At 42.5% G+C, this 22,246-nt stretch overlaps 1 protein-coding gene across 2 annotated transcripts in view; it reads left to right on the top strand.

Annotated features, from left to right (window-relative positions):
- Positions 1–22,246, top strand: part of SUFU (SUFU negative regulator of hedgehog signaling) — a 268,510-nt gene that overhangs the window by 228,268 nt on the left and 17,996 nt on the right. For both annotated transcript variants that reach the window (XM_029610267.1, XM_029610268.1), the window contains exon 11: positions 8,382–8,450. In XM_029610267.1, the coding sequence (XP_029466127.1) occupies positions 8,382–8,450 (69 nt within the window). The remainder of the gene's footprint in view (positions 1–8,381; positions 8,451–22,246) is intronic.

Genomic DNA, 22,246 nt, shown 5'->3' on the forward strand with positions numbered 1-22,246 from the left:
AGAAGCTCAGCAGCGAGATGGGGCTATCTAGTCTTTGCACTGAGAGCCACATGTATGATTATCTATCTGTTGCTGAGAGGTTATATGTGTGCATCCAATGCAAAGAGGCCAGAGTAGCAGACCTAGAGGAGTGGAAGCAGGCAGAGTTATATATAGGGAAGACCTTCAAGGACATAGAGTGGTCCCAACTCCGATCTGGCAGCCCTTGTTTTATTTTGGAAGAGTAAGATCGTCTGGCAGGAGAATCATCACCTTGGCATGGTAGGCAGTGATTATGTAGCTAGGTCCTGCACTCCAGGTGATCCATTATCCTCTCACACTGAGGATGTGTCTTCAGGGGTCCATGCCCAGGAGGGGACGGGTTAAGGCGGCCATTGTAGTGGGTGATTCAATCAATAGGAAAGTAAATGACTGGTGAGTATGAGGATTGCTTGGTAACTTGCCCCTGGTGCGAAGGAGGCAGACCTTGTGCCACCTAGATAAAAATTTTGGAGCGTGTTGGGGAGGAGCTGGCTGTCATGGTACATTTGGGTACCAGTGACATGGGGAGGTTCTGGAGGCTACATTTAGGCTCTTAGATAGGAAGTTGAAATCCAGAGCCTCCCGTGTTGCATTCTCAGAAATGCTTCCCATTCCACACCCAGGACATCAGAGGCAAGCCAAGTTCCAAAGTGGATGAGACGACGATGCAGAGAAGAGGGTTAGGAAGGGGGAGCCTATTCTGATGAGATGGTCTCCACTTTAACCAGAGTGGAACCAGGCTACTAGCACTAACTTTTAAAAAGGAGATAGAACATGGGGAAAAGCAGACAGCTGCTCAGCAGTGCATGGTTTAGAGGGAGGTATCTTCAAAGGATACTTGCAAACCAGGTAAGTTAGAATGTCCCGATAGAGAGGTGATTGTAAAGGCTGAAAAAAACCTAGATATATTTAAATACAGAACATGCCTATAATGGCTCCAAACTGCCTGTATCATCTGATAATAAGCAATTATGGATGCATATAAAAATAGAAATACAAATTAAACTACTTTAAAATGTCTAGGCAAATTTCAGAAGTCTGAAAAAAACAAAAACTGGAGAGTTGGAATGTATGATGCTAAAGGAAGACATAGACAATATAGGCATCTCAGAGACCTAATCAAAGGAGAATAACCAATGGGACACTGACACTAGGATACAAATATCATCAGCTTGACAGAGCAGATAAAATTGGGGGAGGGATGGCAGAGTCAAGCAGAATAAAAGTTTTGCAGGAGACAAACTTCACTCTGGAATCCTTATGGATAGAAATTCCAAGGGTAAAAGGAAAGAGTATAGTACCGTAGGAATATAATTACTGCCTGCCTGACCAGAATGAGGAAACAGACTGCAAAATGCTAACAGAGATTATAGACTGTCTAGTAAAATGAGCAACACAATAATAGTAGGAGACGTCAATTTCCCAAGTATTGATCAGGTAAATGTTACATTAGGGTATGGAAGGGAGGTAAAGTTCCTAGATGCTGTCAGTGATTGCATCATGCAGCAGTTGGTTATGGAAACCAACGAAGTGGGGAACTATATTAGATCTCAGTGGCATACAGGACCTGGTGCAAGAGAAAATGTAGTGGATATGCTTGGCAACAGTGGTCATAATGTAATAAAATTTGGCATAATCATTGGAGAGCAAATACTAAGGAAAACCATTGCAATAGCATTTAACTACAGTATATAAAGGGAGACTATGATGAAATGTGTTACACAAACTGAAAGGAGCAATCCACAAGGTTAAAAGAATTGCAGGAGATGTGGACACTATTTAAAATTACCATCCTTGAGGCCCAGACACAATGTATTCCATTCATTAAAAAAGATTGAAGGAAAACCAAACGACTGCTGGTGTGGTTTGATAGTGAGGTGAAAGAGGCAATTAAAACCAAAAGGGCATCATTCAAAAAATGGAACGCAGACCCAAATGAGGAAAATAGGGACAAGCGTAAGCATTGGCAAGTTAGATGTAAAAAGTTAATTAAACAGGTTAGGAGAGAAATTGAAAAGAAGCTTACCATAGAGGTAAAAATAAGTATTAAAATCTTTTCCAAGTATATTTGAAGCAAAAAGCCTGTGAGGGAATCACTTGGGCCCGCTGGAAGACCAAGAGGTCAGGGAGGACAAGAAAATAGCAAAAAAAACTAAGGGGCCAATATTAAAATATATCTTGCTATGTAAATTAGCTGGATAAGACTGAACTGGCTAACTTACATGGGATATTCAGTGGCATGGCAATGCTACTGAATATGCCCAGATAAGCATTAAAGTTAACCGGATAAGCTTATCTGTTTAACTTTAGACCTACTAAAGGGCCACGTTTAACTTGCCTGGTTAATTTAACCGGATAAGGCTCAATATCTCCACTCATCCAGCTAAGTTAACCAGATAGGTAGCGCCAACCAGTTATGCCCCCACTGCCTGTCCACTGATAACTAGCCAGATATTCCACAGCCACTACGTAGCCGATTAAGACCAATTTATCTGCTAAGGAGCATTTGAATATCTAGTAGCCTTTGTAGCTCTGCTGCAAGGTCTCCCAGCCTTGAACACCTGGGGCTGCGGGTTCAATTCTTGCTGCTCCTGACATGGGGCAGTACAGGTTACAGAAGAGTCATCTGTGAGCGGACACGATAAAAGTTTATAAAATCATGAGTGGAGTGAAGCAGATAAAGGATGGTTATTTTGGAGTGGAGTAGTTGCCTAGTGGTTAGAGCGAAGGGCCCTGAACCAGGGAAGCCAGGGTTCATTTCCTACTCAGGGACTACTGATGGCAAATTACCTCACCCTCTAGAACAAATAAATGTGAGATCCTGCCAGGTACTTATGACCTGGATTTGGCCACTGTTGGAAACAGGATACTGGGCTTGATGGACCTTTGGACTGACTCAGTATGGCAAATCTAATGTACTTATGTATTTATGTTCTCCCTTAATGAATTCTTACCTCTCTCTTTACTGAGGAGGATGTCTGGATCATATCCACATCAGAAACATTTTTTGATAGAGATGACTCTGAGCGACTAGATGGAATCCTGTGAAACTAGAGGATGTAATAACTCAGATTGACAGACTAAAGAATAACAAATCACCAGGACCAGATGGTATTTACCCCAGAGTTCTGAAGGACCTTGAAAATTAAATTATAGATCTGTTTCTGGTGATTTGCAACCTATCGTTTAAAACAGCCATGGTATCAGAAGACTGGAGAGTGGCGATTGTGATTCCCAATTTTTAAACAGGGCTGCAGGGATGATCCATGAAACTAAAGACCAGTGGACATGTCTGTGCTGGGCAAAATGGTCAAAGCTATTCTTTACTATTTATTTACTAGATTTTTTTTTGAGGGTGTAAACGTGAACAAAGATGAGCTGATTGATATAGTTAGTGTATTTGGATTTTCAGAAGGCATTTTACAAAGGCCCTCATGAGACTCCTCAGAAAACTGGTGTTCATGGGATAAGAGGGGAGTGTCTTATTGTGGATTGGTTACTGGATAAAAGACATGAAATATAGGCTAGAAGTAAATAGTCAGTTTCCCAAATGGAGAAAGGTCATTAGTGGAGTGCCCCAGCAATCTTTATTGGAATTTGTGCTATTTAGCATATTCTTAAATCATCTGGAGAAAGGAACAATGAGTGAGGTGACCAGATTTGCAGATGACACAAAATTGTTTTGAGTCACTAAAACAACAGTGCATTGTGAAGAACTACAGAAGGACCTTGTGAGAACAGGAGAGTGGGTTTCTAAATGGCAGATGCAATTTAATATGGACCCGAGCAAATATTGCACAAGGGAAAAAATAATCCCAATTGTAGGTACATAATCCTGGGTTCCATGTTAGGAGTCACCACCCAGGAAAAGGATTGCTGGGTCCTTGTAGACGGTATCTTGAAATATTCGGCTCAGTATACTGCAGCGACCAAAAAGGCAAATAGATTGTTAGGAATTATTTGGAAAGGAATCAAGAACAAAACTGAGAACATCATAATGTCTTTGTATTAGATCTATGGTGCGATTGCACCTTGAGTATTGTGTGCAGTTCTGGTCGTCCCATCTCTTTAAAGACATAGCGTACAGAGAAGGATGACAAAAATGATAAAGGGGATGGAAAAACTCCCTTATGGAGAAAGACTAAACAGATTAGGGCTCCTTAGCGTGGAAAAGAGACGGCTGAGAAGGGGATATGATTGAGATTTATAAAATCACGAGTGAAGTGGAGTGGGTAAATAGGTAACTGTTATTTACCCTTTCAAACAACACTTAGGACTAGAGGACACCATGAAATTAGCAGCTGACAGATTTACAACAAATCTTAGGAAGTATATTTTTTGCACTCAATGCATATTCAAGCAATGGAATCTGATGCCAGAGGACATGGTCAAGGCAACTCACATAGTGGGGTTCAAAAGAGAATTGGACAAGTTCCTGAAAGAAAAGTTCTTAGATGGTTATTAGCCAAGGAGACTTAATAAAGCCAGTGCTTATCCCTGGGAGTGTTATATAAGACATAGATAAACTATTGGGAGTCTGACTGGGTGCTTGTGACTCGGACTGGCCACTGCCAGAGAGAGAATGCTAGGCTCGATGAACCCTTGATGTGACCTACTCAGCACGGCATTTCCTGTGTTCTTATCTCTTTCGTGCAGCATTCCGGAAGGCTTGCCCAGGTCCAACAGTAGTGGTCATTCTGTACTTCTAGAACAACATAATGTGAGAGCTCCAGTCTCCGAGCACTGCTGTGCTATACCCCACAAGAGTAAAACTCATGTTTACTCAGAGTACAGGAGAGTCCAGCTGACAAGCCTGGCAAGTTACTGTTTCATTCTTTCAATAACAAAGAATCCCCAAACTTCAAATCAACTCTAGGCTTCCCCCAAGGCTCTTCTCTATCACCTACACTCTTCAATATCTATCTACTGCCCCTCTGTCAGCTGCTCACGAGCCTAAACTTAATACACTACCTCTATGCAGATGACGTACAGATCTTGATCCCCATAAAGTAATCCCTTCCAAAAACTCTTACATACTGGGAAAATTGCCTCAAGTCCATTAATCACCTCCTCTCCAGCCTGAACCTGGTTCTCAATGCAGCCAAGACTGAAATCCTTCTAATCTCCCCCGACCACTCGACCCGGACTGATCGGACATTCCCCAACTCCCGGATCACACAAGTAAGAGACCTAGGAGTAATCCTCGATAACCATCTGAATCTAAAGAAATCCATCAACAACACCACTAAGGACTGTTTCTATAAGCTTCAAGTTCTGAAAAGACTCAAACCCCTTCTTCATTTTCAGGACTTCAGAACAGTCCTCCAGTCAACGCTGTTCTCCAAAACTGACTATTGCAATGCTCTCCTCCTGGGGCTACCCATCTCCGCCACCAAACCACTACAGATGCTCCAGAACGCAGCAGCTAGAATCTTAACCAACACTAACCGGGGAGCTCACATCACTCCCATACTCCGAAACTTACACTGGCTGCCAATAAAATACAGAATCTTACACAAGGCACTCACCATAATCCACAAAACCATCCACAATCAATTACCACTAGACCTTCAGATCCCATTCAAACTCTACTCATCCGCAAGACCCATCAGAGAAGCATACAAAGGAACTCTACAAGTCCCTCCAAAGATTGTGCATTCTCCACAGTGGGCCCTCTCATTTGGAACAATTTACTGACTGACCTAAGACTGGAACCCTGCCTTCTAACCTTCCGAAAAAAACTTAAGACCTGGCTTTTCCTCCAAGCTTTCCCCTAATCTCTAAAATGTCAACATACCTCCCAACCAGGATCCACCCCACTAACTAGTCTCTTGGACCTATCTCAGTATATACATATATATTTACCCTCAAGTTTTTGCTGTTCTTCTACTTCCTGGCTACTCTAGCCCCCCAAGTTCGATACCCTTGTTATATGTAACTTGGTTTTTTCCTTCTTGTTATATGGTTATTTAGTTAGTCCCTAAGTTCCATGTAAACCGATTTGATATAAATATTTTCATGAAGGTCTGTATATAAAAATGTTAAATAAGTCTACACTCCCTTCAACTTTTAATGCCTAATCTCTTTCAGGCCGATACAATAAAGTGTGCTCCGGCAGAGTGCACGGTTAGCCTGCGTTTGGCCAGGCGTTTTCAAGGCACTATTTTTACCCCTTATACAGTAAGGGGTAATAGCGCGTTGAAAATGCACGTCCAACCCCCCCGAACCTAATAGCGCCTGCAACATGCAAATGCATGTTGATGGCCCTATTAGTTATTCCCTATTAGTTATTCCATGCCGCACATTTTACTTTCAGAAATTAACGCCTGCCAAAGGCTGGCGTTTATTTCGGCTGGCACCAGAAAAAAACTGCTTTTCTCTACACCCTCTGACTTAATATTATAGCGATATTAAGTAGGAGGCCCAAAAATTAAAAAAAAAAAAAAATTAAAAATCTGCCCACGGCCCGTGGGTTGGAAGACGGACGCTCAATTTTGCCGGCGTCCGTTTTCCGAACCTGTGGCTGTCAGCGGGTTCGAGAACAGATGCCGGTAAAATTGAGCGTCGGCTGTCAAACCCGCTGACAGCCGCCGCCTCCTTTTACCGCGGGCCCTAATTTACATACCTGGGCTTTCTGAATCGTGCGCCCAGAAGAGTGGCCTGTGCGCGCGTCGGGAGAGCGGGCGCTCGCCGGCTCTACCGTGCATTTTTCTGTATCGGCCTGTTTGTGTTTTATTCTTGGAGGAAAGCTCCAAGATCAGTGAGCGGTGGGAGCGTGGACCGTCCGTGATGTCCATTTAATCTTGTTACCTCCCGCTTCTAGTTTGGACAAAGCGAATCCCTTGACACCATTAAGTTAAGTTGATTACGATCAGACGGGAGAAGACGACAAGGAAAGCGGTATTACTAGAAAGTAATTTATCGTTCTCTGCTGTTTGTAAATAATTCAGAAAAGGTTTTCCTCCGAGGATTTCTGTTTATCGTGTCCTGTTAATATGATGAGATTTTCTGGTAGTAAGTGTTACAGGAACCACTTGTTCAATATCTGTGTCTATGGTTTAAATCCCAAAGGAAATTAAATGGGTATTTCATGTGGGGGTTGTTTTTTTTTTTTTTTTAAGGGGGAGGAGTTAATGTGAATTCCATGATTTCATATTAGGTCCATATTAGGTCCTAAATATGGTCTTGAATATATTTTGAGGAGATGATCTTAATGAAATATGTAGTATGGACCAACATGTCAACAGTAATTTTACTTTGCTTCGTTTTCAACTTAATTATGAAGTCAAGAAGTGAAGCATTGCTTTCCATTAAATGTCTTACTTGTAACATGAGGATGATAAATACATATGACATGTACTAGCAGTTTGGTTAAAATAGCATCAGTAAAAATATGTATTCCTCCAGCGGTGTTTTGTTTCAAACTTATATTGGACTGCTGAGCTTGCAGATCCCCCTTATCCTTCTTGTTCAGAAGTGCTAAGGGGACCTCTATTCTGTGGAATTCAGAGGTGTGCAAAAATTTATGCACAGGAACAAATTTCTGTGCAGCAGTGCAATATCTCTTCACCAAGCCCGAATGTCTTTTCTGCAGCTTGAGAAAAAGTTGCAGCAGGCCAGATGGCTCCAGATTATTACCCATCTGTGCAGTTCAGGAATGTTGCAGAGTTGAGAGGTAGAAGTAACCAGGGAGGGGAAGTGTGTGGGTCCTGTTTGGATGAATGCGTTCTTATTTGCTGTGGACCCTGGTTCGTAAACCCTGTCTCTCTCTCTCTCATCAGTGGCTATATCATAGCACATTCACAAATCCAGCGCTAGGGTGGCAGCCTTTCATTGCCTTTGGCTGATCACCTGTGGTCCTCAGAAAGGGGACAGTCTGAGCCACTGGGCTTTCTTGTACGCAGATGATGCTTCTTCTGGCTCCCACAGGCTGAAAGTTAGAGCACCAAGCTGCCACGCCTGCCAAGGTTTCAGACAAGCCTGCCGTTGTTAATGGGAGCTGTTTCCTCTCCATGTTCTCCTCCCAAGTTCCCCCCAACTCTATTAGTGCTACATCTCTTAATATTATTTATTTGCTTTTTTTTAAATTTCAAAACTGTCTTTCCGATAACACTCAAGGCAGTGTACATTTTTGAGAAATGATACTTGGTGACTAAATAAGTGTATTATAACTAAAGCATTCTTTCTGATGGGAAGCCAGGCCAGGACCTCAATGCTGCAAACTTATTTTTTTTTGGGGGTTCTGTACTTTATGACAAAAATATAAAGAACTTAGCATTCCTTGTGTGTAGAGGGTGGAAGCCTGTTGCTTGGTAATGAAAGCACTAAGGGGAAAAAAAACTGCTTTCTCTCCTCTGCAGATATTGTTGACTGAAGAATTTGTAGAAAGAATGCTAGAAGATGTAGAAGATTTGACTTCTCCAGAGGAAGTAAGGACCAAGTCATGCTCTTTTTTTATATGAAAGAGGATTAAATGGGGGATTTGGGGAATAGCTCTCTAAATCTAAGTAGCTTATTTTTTGCCTCTGTAGACTAAAGCATTCAGAGATATTCTAAGAACGTGTCTAAGAAATTTGGTCCTAAAATATTCTGTTCAAAGCAATAAAAAAAAAAAACCCCCACCTGCATGAACCCAGCTGTTGCTTGCCACCCAGAATACGCCGAGGCTTCTTGAAGAGAAAGCACATTTGTTTTAGGGATATCCTGTTTTCTCGAATGACAAGCAGCCTTAGAGAAGGCACACACAAAGGTCACTTGGTTTGCATTGTCAGGGAACATCTGGAGAGCTTTCCAGAAAACCCTTCCGAGCATGCATTGTTGGGCAACAGAGCTAAGTTTTGATTTTGTCTGTCATTTGCCAAGGAGCTTTTCTCTTGAACCCTGTTAATTTTGTGTGGAGAAATATTTGCATTAAAAAAAAAATCTGCTTGTCACTCAGTATTTTGTTCTATCCCTTCAGAGGCCGATATTCAGCCAGCTCTGCCCGGACAACTTTATCCAGGTGTTTAGCCCAAAGCCACCCACTTTCTCTGGGCTTAGGCTTGCTGTTCAGCCAGACAGCTAGGTAACTCTGTCCGGGCAGACTGAATATTTGCACTGCCCAGACAAAATTAATTTTCCTCCTAGGAGTTCCCCCAGCATTCTTAGGGGACGTTTTACTTTTTGTCTGGGTAGAGTTTATTTTGGACAACGATTCATCCAAAATTTAGGCAGGGAAGGAAATGTAAAACATCAGGGTTTGTCCAGTTATTTCCAAAAGTTAATTGGACAAACCCTTTGAATATTGAGCCTTTAGTGATTAGTGTGCTGGCATATTTTCAAAGGTTTGTGGGGTTTGTTTTTTTTGGGGGGGGGGGGGGCAGGGAGTTTGCTATCGCCACAGCAGTCACGCTATGTTGATTGTATCACACTGTTTCACTAAACAACACTGAGCTAAGCTTAAGGCCAGGAAAAAGCCAAGCACCTACAATTCAGTGGCTGACTTCTGCCGCAGGGAGAGAGACCAGTGAAGGCCTGCTGATATTGCTAGGGCTGAAACTGAGCTGAAAAGCCACCACTGATATCAGAGGAGCAGGGCCAAGCCCAAGAAACCTTCACCAGTATTGGGGAGTGGAACCTGACCGGAAGAGCTGCCAGACTAATATGGCTGACAGTCTGGTTCTGTCTTAGGTGCCAGGCTCCAGAGCTGGTTCATGTGCTTTTTTTTTTTTTTTTTGGAAGCCCCCAGTGTGAAGGGGATCTGGATGAAGGAAATCTATAACTGAGCCTTTTCTAAAGCTGCCCCTGGATTATGGAACAGCCTACCCTTATCTTTGCGGCAAGAGGATAATTATATTTAGAAAACTTCTTAAAGTACATTTATTTCAGGAAGCCATTTGCAAACTGTGGCTAATCATTTTTAAATGGCTGTGTTAATTATTTTATTGTTTTATACTATTCTGTTTTTGTTTTTTTTAATTTGTTTGATATTTTATGTTCTATGTTTTATAATCCGCCTAGAACAGTGTCTGGTGATTTACATGGAATATAAATTATTGTAAATTATATGTGATAATATACTCTGTGTGCCTGGTGAAAGAGGAGAATGTCAGAAGGAGGGATGAAGAGAAGGTAGAGGATGCCTTGGGGCAAAGAAGAAGTGAGCATTGCTGGGAAGGTCTAGGAGGAAGAGGGCCTGGAGGAAGGGAGGGGGTGGGTGAGGGGCAGAGTATGCCTGGGTAAGAGTAGAAAAAGCAGGGAGAGGTGGGAGTTGGTGCCTAGAAGGAGAGGGGGAGTGCTTTGTTTAATTCCCAGTTTATGTTCTTATGTCCCCACCCCCCACTCTCACATATGTACTGCAATTCACATTTTTCTTTGTAATCCGCTTTGTGCATTCCTGGAAAAAAAGGCAGATTGTCAATTGGAAATAAGTAAATAAAAGTTAAAATAAATGAAACTAAGCAAAAACAAGACAAAAAATGATAGAATTAGACAAAATCCAAAGTTATCAAATAAAATAAAAATCAAAAGATGGAAAAAAAAATAAAAATTCCCTGGTTTTTAAAATGTTTTGGCTAGCACCTAAGCTTTGTAATTATTTTGCCATCCCTGGCTAAGCCTGTAGCTTATTCGGAAATTTTTCTTTCCATGAAGAGGTCATCTGCTATGAAAAAATACTCTCTTAAATTTCGCTTCTGATATTTTCCTAATGGAGATGACCCCAAAGCATGCCAACAAGAGGTTTTTCTCAGTGCCCTTTCAAGATGCCCAACCGGCCAGAATGTCTCCAGTGGTGGCATCTGCTTAAGGTTTCCAGTCTGAGTAAGTTCAACTGGAAGTGAGCCCCAAAGCCCAGGAAAAGATCCAGAAAACCAAAGCAAGTTCCATTCATGCTCAGGCCCTTTCAAAACAGTCTTCAGCTGTTTCAGTACCCTCAACCTGACGCTTGGGCCTGCAGTCTTGATCCGTTCCTCTCTCATTGCCCAAGCACTTCAAAGGTTTCGAAGCACAGGTTAGAACAAAAGAGCACTGATTCTTAGCCAGAGTCCAACACCACACAGATTTCTCTGACTGTGTGCATTCAAAAGTTGTTTTTCTGGAAAGTGCTTTAAATGTTCCTTTGATAACACATGCAGTGCATGTCATGTGATTCATGTGTGTGACTCCACTGAGTTGCTGTCAACCAAGAACAAACATTACAGATAAGTAATTTCGCTTTTTGAATAGAAGACATTCAGTGGGCTAGATTTATTAGTTTTCCCTTTAGACACAGAATAGGAGAAAACCCTTTCATAAATTGGACCTACTGCATTTAAGCCAGAAGTCATACATTAATAGTCATAATTTTGTTGGCACTGCTGTTAACAGTACAGCGGTTTATTGTGCGCTGCCAGTGATACTCCTACCTAGTTATAGAGTAAATACCTTGGCTTTATTTTCCTGTTCTGTAACCTCTATATCAGCAAACAATCCCTCTTTCATTCCTTGTTTATATGGCATTTTTCTATTTTCATTTCATATTAAGAACATAAGAAATGCCATGCTGGGTCAGATCAGTGGTCTCTAACAGGCCAGTCCAGGTTGCCTGAATGTACCAGGCAAATCCCAGTATATTGCTGTGCCTAAGAATTTAGAGATTACTTAATTACTTTGTATAATATTTTTGTTCAACTTTACACATTGTATTTCTCTTTCATTTCGTTTTATTATATGTGAACCGATATGATGACTGATGTTGAATATCAGTACACAAAAAAGAAATAAATAAATAATAAATAAATAAACCCAGTCTGGCTAGCTAATAATTATTTGTGGACCTATCCTCCAGAAATGCACCCATACCTTTTTTAATCTCGCTTATGCTACTAGCCTTAACCACATTTTCTGGCAACAACTTCAATAGCTTAATTATGCCCTAACTGAAAAAATACTTACATTTATTTTAAATCTACTGATAGTTTCAGGGAGTGTCCCCTAGTCCTTGTACTATTTGATAGTGAAAATAATTGTTCCCTATTAACTTGTTTCGTTTTATAAACCTCTTTCATATCCCTTCTAAGGCCTGGATTCTCTAAGCAGACCTTAGAGAATCCGGCAGTGAGGGGGTGGGGGGGAGAAGCGGGGGGCAGTCCTGCGATAGCCGGCAGCGATCGCACCTCTGCAGTGCGATCGCTGCCGACTTTCGCGTTGAATAACTACGCCATAAAAGGTGTAGTTACGCAATAAAAACAGCAAGATTATGTGAAGTTCGTGAAAGGGCAATCTCTATTGCAGGACCCAAGTTGTGGGACACATTACCATCGCAATTACGGCTGCAAACATTCCTCAAGAAATTCAAAATTGATTTAAAAACATGACTTTTTAAGTGCACCTATGCAGAGAGCGGGTAATTTAACATTAGGCCCCAACTTTGTGTTTTATTTATTTATTCATATCTTTTGAATTGTTTCCTTCAACTTTTGGTAGGATGTTTATGCTTTTTTATTTAAATTCTAGTCTAATTTTAACAGCTGTAATTTAATTATATTTTACTTTGTAATTTAAGCTGTTATCTTTTATTGCTTTTATTGTATTTCTCTATTTTAATGAAGTGTACACCGTTGTGAAGATTTTTACTGATGTGATGGTCAAAAAAGCCAAATAAACCATAAAAGCAGGAGAAAATCAATGGAAAAATGTGACTCATTTTTCCAGGAAAATATCAGAGTTTATTTTGCTGGACAGAAGCTAGGGCAATAAAGCAATATTAAACATAATCTCCTATGTAATGCTAATTGGAAAAGTGACCCTTAGTGCTGTGGTGCGATTGGCACTGCCTAGTGGGCAAGGCCACTAGGTTCTCACCAACCGCTGGCAGAGAAGCCCTTGGACAGAACCAGCTGGAGCTTCACTTATACCAGCCGCTTCCCTGGTGGCCGGTAGGACCCTAGGGCAATCCAGGAGGAAGAGAGTCCAAATCCAGGCAAATGTTAGGGCAGGCTGCAGACAACAGTGACAAGAAGCAAGCCAGAGGTTGGGACAGGCAGCACAGATAGCAGCAGGCCAGAGGTCAGGGCAGGCAGCCGACAAGCGAGGTTGGGGATCTAAGCCAGAATCAGAACCAGGGAATCAAACCGAGGGGAGACAAGGAACAAGACAAGACGAAATACAGAACCACAAGACAAGAGTAGGGCAAGGCAACGGGGAGACACAACAAACAAGAATAGGGCACGAGAACTAACACATTTTGGGACACAAGGACTCCAGGGGGACCTGTTCCCAAGGCAAGGGAAAAGAATCTAGGGCCGATGTAATCAGTGGATGCCGTGGCGTTTTCTTGTTGCAGGCCCTTTAATAGAGTGACTATCAGGTCCACGTGCCTAAAGACGGATGCCTGGAGGCAGCGATCATTTCAGCGTGCTGCTGCATTGGAGGATCGGCTAAGGTACAATCTCAGGGCTAAGCGTGGCAGCTCACGGGGTTATCCCATGAGCTGACAATTGTAACAGTACCCCTCCTCCAAAGTCCTCTCCCCAGTCTTCTGAGCCTGGGCTTCCTGGTGAATTTTTTGTGGAATTCCTCTATAAGATGGGGGCTTGTAGGGTTAGAGGCTGGCTCCCAAGAGTTCTCCTCTAGTCTGTAGCCTTTTCATGCAATGAGGTATTGCAGCCAATTACGAACTCTACGGACATCCAGGATCTCTGTACCTCATATTGGATATCTTCTTCCATGGATAACTTAGAGGCCTGAAACGGTGGTCTTCCTGGCCAAGAGAATGTCACAAGTTTGAGAAAAGAAATGTGGAAGACGTGCACTGTCATAGATGATGGTAGCAGAAGCCTATAGGCAAAAGGACCCAGCTGTCTCACCACAGGGAAAGGCCCAATATAGCAAGGTGCAAATTTCATGGAGGGCATCTTTAATCTGATATTCTTGGTGCTGAGCCAGACTAGACTCCCTGAGTGCAAAGGAGATACCGGGTGACATTTATCAGCTTGAGCTTTGGAGCACTTGGATGCTTGATCCAGGAGCTGGTGGGGGGTTTTTTAGCCATAAGTCTTAGAGCTCTTGTCCCCTTGTGGATACCACTGGGTAGTTGTCATGAGTGGGAACTGGCCTGGTTATCTGGGGATGGCATCCAAAGATAATGAAAAAATGGTTACTGTTCACATGATTGTGTGCGAATTTGGTCCACAGGAACAGAGATGCCTAGTTGTCTTGTCTTTGATTTATGTAGCATATTCACCCATTTGGTTTGATCATTGCTCTGGGGGGTGATGATAGGAGGTAAAGTCCAGGGTTATTCCAAACTTACAACACAGACTCTTCCAATAAGAGCCAGAAACTGAACCCCTCTGTCTGAGAGGATGCAGCCAAAAGACGTACCGTACAAAAAGCTTTGGTAATTCAGGCACAGACAGGAGGCCAGAGAGAGGAATGAAATGCGCCATCTTCAAGAATATGTCCATGACCACCCAGATGGTGGTATGGCTGCTAGAGAGGGGAAGGTGATAGACAAAGACTGCAGTCATATGGGGCTGGCGGCAGATATAACAGCCCCCACGGTCATGCTCTGACACTTTTCTGCATGTCACATGTAGGGCAGGACCCTACATAGCATTGTGTTGGTTTTCACTTGAGGCCACAAGTAGCGTCGCACAATCAAGTCCAGTGTCTGGGTAACGCCAGGATTACCAGATAGACAATAATTATATGCCCATTCAAGACATTTTGTCACAGATGTCAAGACACCACTGTCTTTCCAGGAGGATCTGTGAAAGTGGCAGCAACCACAGTCTTGGCCAGAACAATGATTTGTTGTGGAGGTTTTAGAGTCCCTTCGGTATTGAAGAACTGGGAGAGAGCATCTGCTCAATGATTCTTGTTGCAGGCTGATACCGGAACTCGAAGTTAAAATGATTAAAAAAAAAAAAAAAAAAAAAAAGACTAGTGGGCTTGTCTGGGGTTTAGTCTCTGGGCTTGTGCCAAACGTTCAAGGTTTTTATGATCCATATAGATGGTTACTGGAACTTGGACTCCTCTAGCAATGTCACCATTCCTCCAAGACCAGCTTGACTGCTAGCAGTTCACAATCTCCTATGGTATAGTTTCTCTCTGCTGGGGAGAATTTCCTCAAGAAGTAGGCACAGGTCACAAGTGTATCATTGCGGTTACACTGCAGAAGGACAGAACCTGCCCCGTGGGTGGACTCATCTACCTCAAGGATGAATGGTCGGGTCTGGATGATGTAGGCACGAATCCTGAGTAGATTTCTCTTTGAGTCATTCAAAGGCTTGGATGGCAGCTATGGTCCAATTTTTGGTATTCAATCTTTTCTTAATCAAGGAGGTGAGCAGAGCTGCCAAAGAGTAGTTAGAGATAAAGTGCCTATAATAATTGGCAAAACATAAGAAACTTTGCAGCGCCTTGAGACTCATCGGATGAGGCCAATCCAGGATGGACTTTAACTTGTCTGGGTCCATATTAAGGCACTTGTGGGAAACAGTATACCCCAGAAAGGGAAGGTTTTTTTTTGTTCAAAGGCACTTTTCTCCAACTTAGTGTAAAGATGGTGTTCTTGAAGCCTTTAAAGGACCTGTTTGACATGAGCTCAATATTCAGTCCGTGACTTGGAAAAAACTAGATTATCATCCAGATAGACTACTATATGGGAGTAGAGGAGGTCCCAGAAGATCTCATTGACCAAGAATTGAAAAACTGCAGGGGCGTGTTACAGGCCAAAGGGCATCACAAGGTACTCACAGGTGTTAAAGGCCATTTTCCATTCCTTGCCTTTGCAAATTCAGATTAAATTGTATTCCCCCCCCCCCCCCCCTCGCCGCAAGGTCTAATTTAGTGTGAAGACCTAGATGCTTTGTAAGCGATCAAAGAGCTCTGAGATCAGGGGAAGCAGGTAGCGATTCTTTTTGGTGATGGAGTTAAGGCCCCAGTAATCAATGCAGGGGCAAAGAAGCCAGCCCTGGCAGGTGATGAGGAAGGACGAATAAAACCTTTGTCCAAACGCTCTTTAATGTATTTACTCATGGTTTCTATTTCTGGTGCAGATAGACTCGACCTCTGGGTGGAAGAAAGCCTATGACACAGTCATAGGCACGATGGGGTGGTAATACCTCCACCTGCTGTTTATTGAATATGTTGGAGTAGGCCGAGTACTGGGAGGGCAAGCCAGGCTTCTCAGTCATAGTCAATTGGCCTAGTAACCTTGGTGGGTGAATCTGGGTTAGGAAGTGGGTCTGACAGGCAGGACTTCCCTGGGAGATCTCCAATCAATATGGGGTTGATGTTGCTTCATCCAGGGGGGCCCAGGATAACATTGTTAATGGCTCTCAGTAGGAATATAGGTGGATTTTCTCCCAGTGGGACAGGCTCATTTGCATCTGCAGACACCCAGTAGATAGAGTAATACAACCTGAGAGAGGCTGTCCGGTGACTGACAAGACAGTGAGCGCCGTTTCCAACAGTTCAGTGGGAAATCCCATGCCAACGTACTAGTTCCTTTGCAAAGAAGTTGCCTGCTGTTCAGTGTCTAGGAAGGCTTGCATGTGGATGCAGGTCCCTTCCCAGAAGAGACCAACAGGAACAAGGATTTAGGGAGAAGGCGTGGAATGACCTACGGTGGCCTCCCCTACCCTAGATCCTGGTGTTTCCCAACTTGGCAAGGTAGTGTGCTGCAGAATGCCCCATGCCCACGCAGTAGAGGCATGCTTCTCCTCTGAAGACAGCTGCATGGGCTCTTCAATCAAGGCAGTGCCCCTTCTATTCTAGGAAGTCTAGATGGTATGTCTAGACTGGAGATCCTGTACATAGCGCAGTAATATGTTGCCAAAAACATAGGTCCAGACAAATGGTCAAGCTAAGGAGGCCCTCCAGAGTGGCCGGAAGGTCTCAACCAGCGAGCTCATCCTTTATGGACTTGGAGAGGCCTTGCCAGAAGATCGCTGTTAAACTATCTTCCCTCCATTGGAACTCTGAAGCTAGGGTTCGAAAGAGAACAGCTTACTCCCCCACTGGGCTAGAGCCTTGACAGATCTGCAGGAGTTTGATAGCTGCAGATGTGCTGTGTCCAGGCTCTTCGAAGATAAGATGAAATTTCCTGAGGAACTGATCCAGGTTGGAGAGAAGGGGGGGTCATCCCTCTGAGAGAGAGTAAGGCCAGCTCTGGTTCTCCCAGCTGGGATAAGATATGTCACAGTCACCTTTTCAGAAGGGAAGAGGTAAGCCTGCAGGTCAGAGTGCATCCAGCACAGATTAAGAAAGTCCCTGCACTCAGAGGGCTTCCCATGAAAATGAGGTGGAGGCAGTAACTGTGGTATCGGTCTGGGTCCTGGAGGCAAGGCTGACTGCGGAGCCACTAGTGGCAGAGTACCCGGTTGGGGAGCTGGTAATACATCAAGACGAATCACCAGTCTGTCTAGAACCTCAGTGACTTGATCCAAGATGTTCTGCTGCTGTTAAATCCATTGGGCCATACTGGGAATGGCCTGCTGGATCCATGGCCTCAGCAAGCTGTAACACTGGTGGGAAAAGTGGGTCCTTAGTGCTGTGGTGCAATTGGACCCGCCTAGTGAGCAAGCTCACTAGGATCGCACATGGAGAGGCTAGAGCTTCGCCTCCATTGTATACAGATAGATCTCATGCATATTCTTTGTGGAAATCCTGAAAAACCCAACTGGGTTGCAGCCCTTAAGGACCGAGTTTGGGTCCTTATTTTAAAGCATAAGATTTTCAATCTAATTTTCCTAGAATGGATTTGCCAAATATCACAGGAGATAGTGCTAACAAGTATAAGGCACATGTTGGTTTGTATATGTACAAATGTTTAAAAAGAAAATACATATAATAAAATACATGATTTAAATGTTATAATTTTTGAATGAAAAAAATTCAAAACTTTGAAGAGTTGTATAATAAAGTATTAATATGGAAAAACTGTTTTTACCTTTTCTTTTTTTCTTCTTGTATTGTTCTTTCTTCTGGTCTCATCTTTTGATTTATTTTCCTCATTCTTCTTTCAGTTTGGCCCTCATCCATTCTCATTCACTCTTATTTGTCCCTCTCTTCAGGTCACATCTCTTCACCCCTCCCTTGTAACTATGCCTTTTATGATCTTGAGCCCCTCCATCCCTGTTTCTGATCCCGCTTCTCCATGCCCCCTTTCTTCTTTGTCTCTTTCCCATTGCCCTTCCCAGCTGTTAAACTCCCCTTTTCCACTTCTTACCTTCAAACCAGCTGTTTTACATTAATTCCATCCCGGCCTGCATTATCCCCTTTCCATTTCTCACTCCCTTCTCAGCCTTTGTCTTTCTCAAACTTTCCCTTTCTCTTACCTCTTCTGTTTCCTATTGCCTACTTACCCCTTTCCTGATCTTTCTGGATCAGTGCCCATCTTTCGTCCTTCACCACGGCAGCAGCTGGAGAAAGCGTGGTGCCACAGCAGTAGAGAGCATGCATCCTCTGTCCCAACAGGAGAGACACGTGTGTGTGTGTGTACATGGAGTGTGCATTTTTTATCCTTATCCCCACAGTGCTGTGCCACCATGCTTGCAATTCCAGAGGGGCAACCGCAGCCTGGTCTTTACTTGGGGGACCATAGCCACCACCCTCTTAGATCCAGCAAATAATGCAGTGTGGGGAGCAGCCAGCCCAGACGTTGGCTAGAAGATACAGGAGACTTGGATTGTCTAAGGTCAGGGACTAAAGAAGATGACTGAGTGCTTGGGTGATAGAAGTCTGTCATCTCTTATTATAATCTTAAGAGTCTTGAGTTTTAAATGTCCTGGGGTCCAGCTTTTGTCTCTAGATTTACTTGCATTTAATTTGGAAGTTAAAGGTAAATTCAGAGCATCACTGTTATTAAGCTACCTCAGTACCCCTAAGGAGTTGGTTGCAATGCTAATCCACCAACCTCTGCCGGATGTGCGTAAAAGAATGTGGGAAGCCCCACCGTTGATATTTCCTGTAGTTAAGAAAGCAGACATTAGGTGTCCTGTCCAGACAGCTAAAAAATCTGACACTCCAGGTATTATACCAATTTGTGGTGGTCGAACATGCCCTGAAAAGAACCAAAGTGTCAGACTCATTTTTTGGCACATCTGAGGTATGATTCCCAGACTTTGAATCCTTAGGGGAAAGTAATTTTTTTGCTTCCATTCCACATAGTATGCTATCAGAACTACATGACTGAACATAGTAGAGTGCCATTTTTCCAGAATGATAGGAACCAAGCAAATTCCAAATAATGTGAGTTTTCTGATAAAAGAATTTCAGAGTACAATTCTTCTGAATAATAGATCATATGAAGCCAGAAATAGAAGATTTTTTAAATAACAAATCAGGACACGGGGTCTACACTTTGTTTCTGGATAATACATTTCCAGTTAATGGATCTTCGGATAAATGGTACTCTGCAATACTGATATTCCATTCTGGAAGGGACACAGCAATTGTTGGCATTTCTCCCTCAACAGAAACAGGAAGAATATTTGTTCACCTGCCAAACCCTGGTGCGGCATGTGAGAAACATCTGGTTTACTTGAGAGCCTCTGCCTTGGTTATTGACACCTGCAGACTTGATGTGGTCTTCAGTCCTGAAAGAAGACATATAGGACAGATGTGCAAACCATAGAGGGAACCATTTTGGGAATAAGGTCAAGGAAATGTTGGATCTTATCAAAAACCACTGTTCTACAATTCAGACTCTCTCTGCTGCTACCTTCAAACCATCATCCAGCTCAAGGAGATATTAGAGTAAACTGCAGAGAGAGGTTTTTTTTTTCCTATGAAGAGATGGTTTCCTCCATCTTCTCAACCCCATCAGCAACAAAGCTCAAGACCTCACCCACATGATCACAGAAATTCAGAATCCCATATAAACACTCAATCAGAACCAGGGACGTTGTTTTACTGAGTCTAGAGCACATAGCCAGATTTTCAGTGTCCATGCCAATCAGTCTACCCTTTAAGGGGCAGATACAGTTTTACCCATCTGCAGCCTGGATTTCAAGAAAGGATATAGGCACGGGCAATGATTGTTTTTTCAGCTTAGTCAATCATGGCAAATTCAATAGGGTCCGTTGAATTTGGGGCAGCATAGAGCTCAGAAAAGTATTTAGTAAACAAAGCCTCTATCTCAGCCAATTTCAAAGTGGTGTCTCCCATTGGTTTCCAAAGGCCAGGAATAAATGCTCTGCTTGCCCTTCTGTTTACTGCTCAGGCCAAAAAGACTGTAGGCTTAACCCCATGTTCATAGAATATTAATATAATATATATAAGAGCTCAACAAATCTTCCCAAATCGTAATTCTATTTTGTTGTTCTTCTAAATGTTTTAATATACGAACTGAGCAGTCCTGTTGATACAACATTTCCAGGTCCTCTAATCTGCACCAAGAGGTAACTCACCTTATGTCTCTTTTCCCTTTGAATGTGATTAGCATAGCTAATTATTTTCCCATGAAGGAAAGTCTTGAATGCTTCCCAGTGTAAATAAGAGTGTAATCTTCCACTGGGTTATGAATATTGAAATCTGCCACAGTCTCCTTAAGTAAAACTGGGAAATGTGTATCACCCAAAAGAAGTATTTAATCTTCAGGAGAATATTTAGGTCTAGATGACCCAACAGACAGGTCAGCCCCAATTGGATTGTGATCAGAGATAATGCCAGATAAAATGGTGGCATTTTGTAAATGAGAAATCATGGCAGATCAATTCTATATACATATGATGCCTCGGGGAATAAAAGGTATAATCACAAACATTAGGGTGTTGAAAATGCCACACAGCTATAAGTTTGAAAGTATTGAGCAACGTCTGTGCAAAAAAAAAAAAAAGCCTTAAGTTCCAGCCTTAGGCTGGGATGTTTTGTCCAAAAGAGGATCAGAACAAGCATTCCATTCACACCCTAAACAAAGGTGTTCATAGCTAAATAATGCAATCCTATCAGTGAGCATTTTATAAAAATCTGCCTGATCTTTGTTAGGGCCATATAAAGTACCCAGAGTGAAGTTCAAAGAATATAACGAACAATCCAACCATATATATCGATCTTCTATGTCAGCCTCAGACTGGTGAACTACCAAAGCTAGGTGCTTGTTTATAATAATACAAACCTCACGGCTGCGCAAATTATAAGGTGAATAATACAATTGACCCACCCGGCCAAACTTAAGTTTCTCATGTTCACTATTAGTAAGATGGGTTTTGTGCAATAATACTATTTGGGCCTTCTGGTGTCGTGCAAATTGTAAAATGTATTTTCTCTTTATTGGAGAGGATATACCCTGGACATTAAGAGAGAATATTTTCACAAGATTATCCATAACATATCACTTAAAAACAAAGATGAGGCATAATTGCAGCAATAAGATCAAGGGCTGTGATAAATTGAACATAAAGAGGAGAGTTTTAATAAACATAATAAATCTTATTTTTGTCTCTTCTATACAAACCCAAACAGCAGATATGAAGGTAATAATACTAGATGGTAAGCCAACATACTCAGTATGTCTTGTTCTTCCAAACCGAATATCCCCAACCATCTCCCAAGCTCTATAACATCTAAGACCCTCCCCAACCCTGTAAACAAATCCCTCATTTAACCCTTCTCTGAACCCCCTTCTACCCTGAATTTGGTCCCAAACACGAACCCAACATATCTCCCATCCCCACATCTAAACAGTAAACAACCATGACCCTGAAACTCCCCAGTAGGAACACCATTGAGCCCGGAAGGGCCGGCCCATCTGTTCCCCCCCCCCCTCTCCAACACACACACACAAAACCTGCCCCAGTCAACTTCCCCCCATCCCACCAAGCCCCAAACCCAATGCACTGACCACAGAACCATCAAATATAACATATTATTTACTCTTTCTGCCCTGACCTTGCCCTTCCCTAAATACTCCTTTAACCCCTCAATCATATAATGGTCCCACTGACTCCCTCACAGGCTTCCTGTTTCGGATATATTTAAAAAAGGTTTTATTATGAGTTTTTGCCTATATGGCCAGCTTCTTTTTAAATTCTCTTTTATTTCCTGCCTTATCAATGTTTTATATCTAACTTGTCAATGCTTATGCTTTTTCCTATTTTTTTCAGTTAGATCCCTTTTCCAATGTTTGAAAGAAGATCTTTTGGCTAAAATAGCCTCTTTCACCTCACCTTTTAACAATGTTGGCAGTCATTTGACCTTCTTTCTTTTCTAATGCATGGAATACATCTGGTCTGGGCTTCCAAGATGGTATTTTTAA

The sequence above is a fragment of the Rhinatrema bivittatum genome, chromosome 7 (assembly GCF_901001135.1).
Source record: "Rhinatrema bivittatum chromosome 7, aRhiBiv1.1, whole genome shotgun sequence".
Taxonomy (NCBI): domain Eukaryota; kingdom Metazoa; phylum Chordata; class Amphibia; order Gymnophiona; family Rhinatrematidae; genus Rhinatrema; species Rhinatrema bivittatum.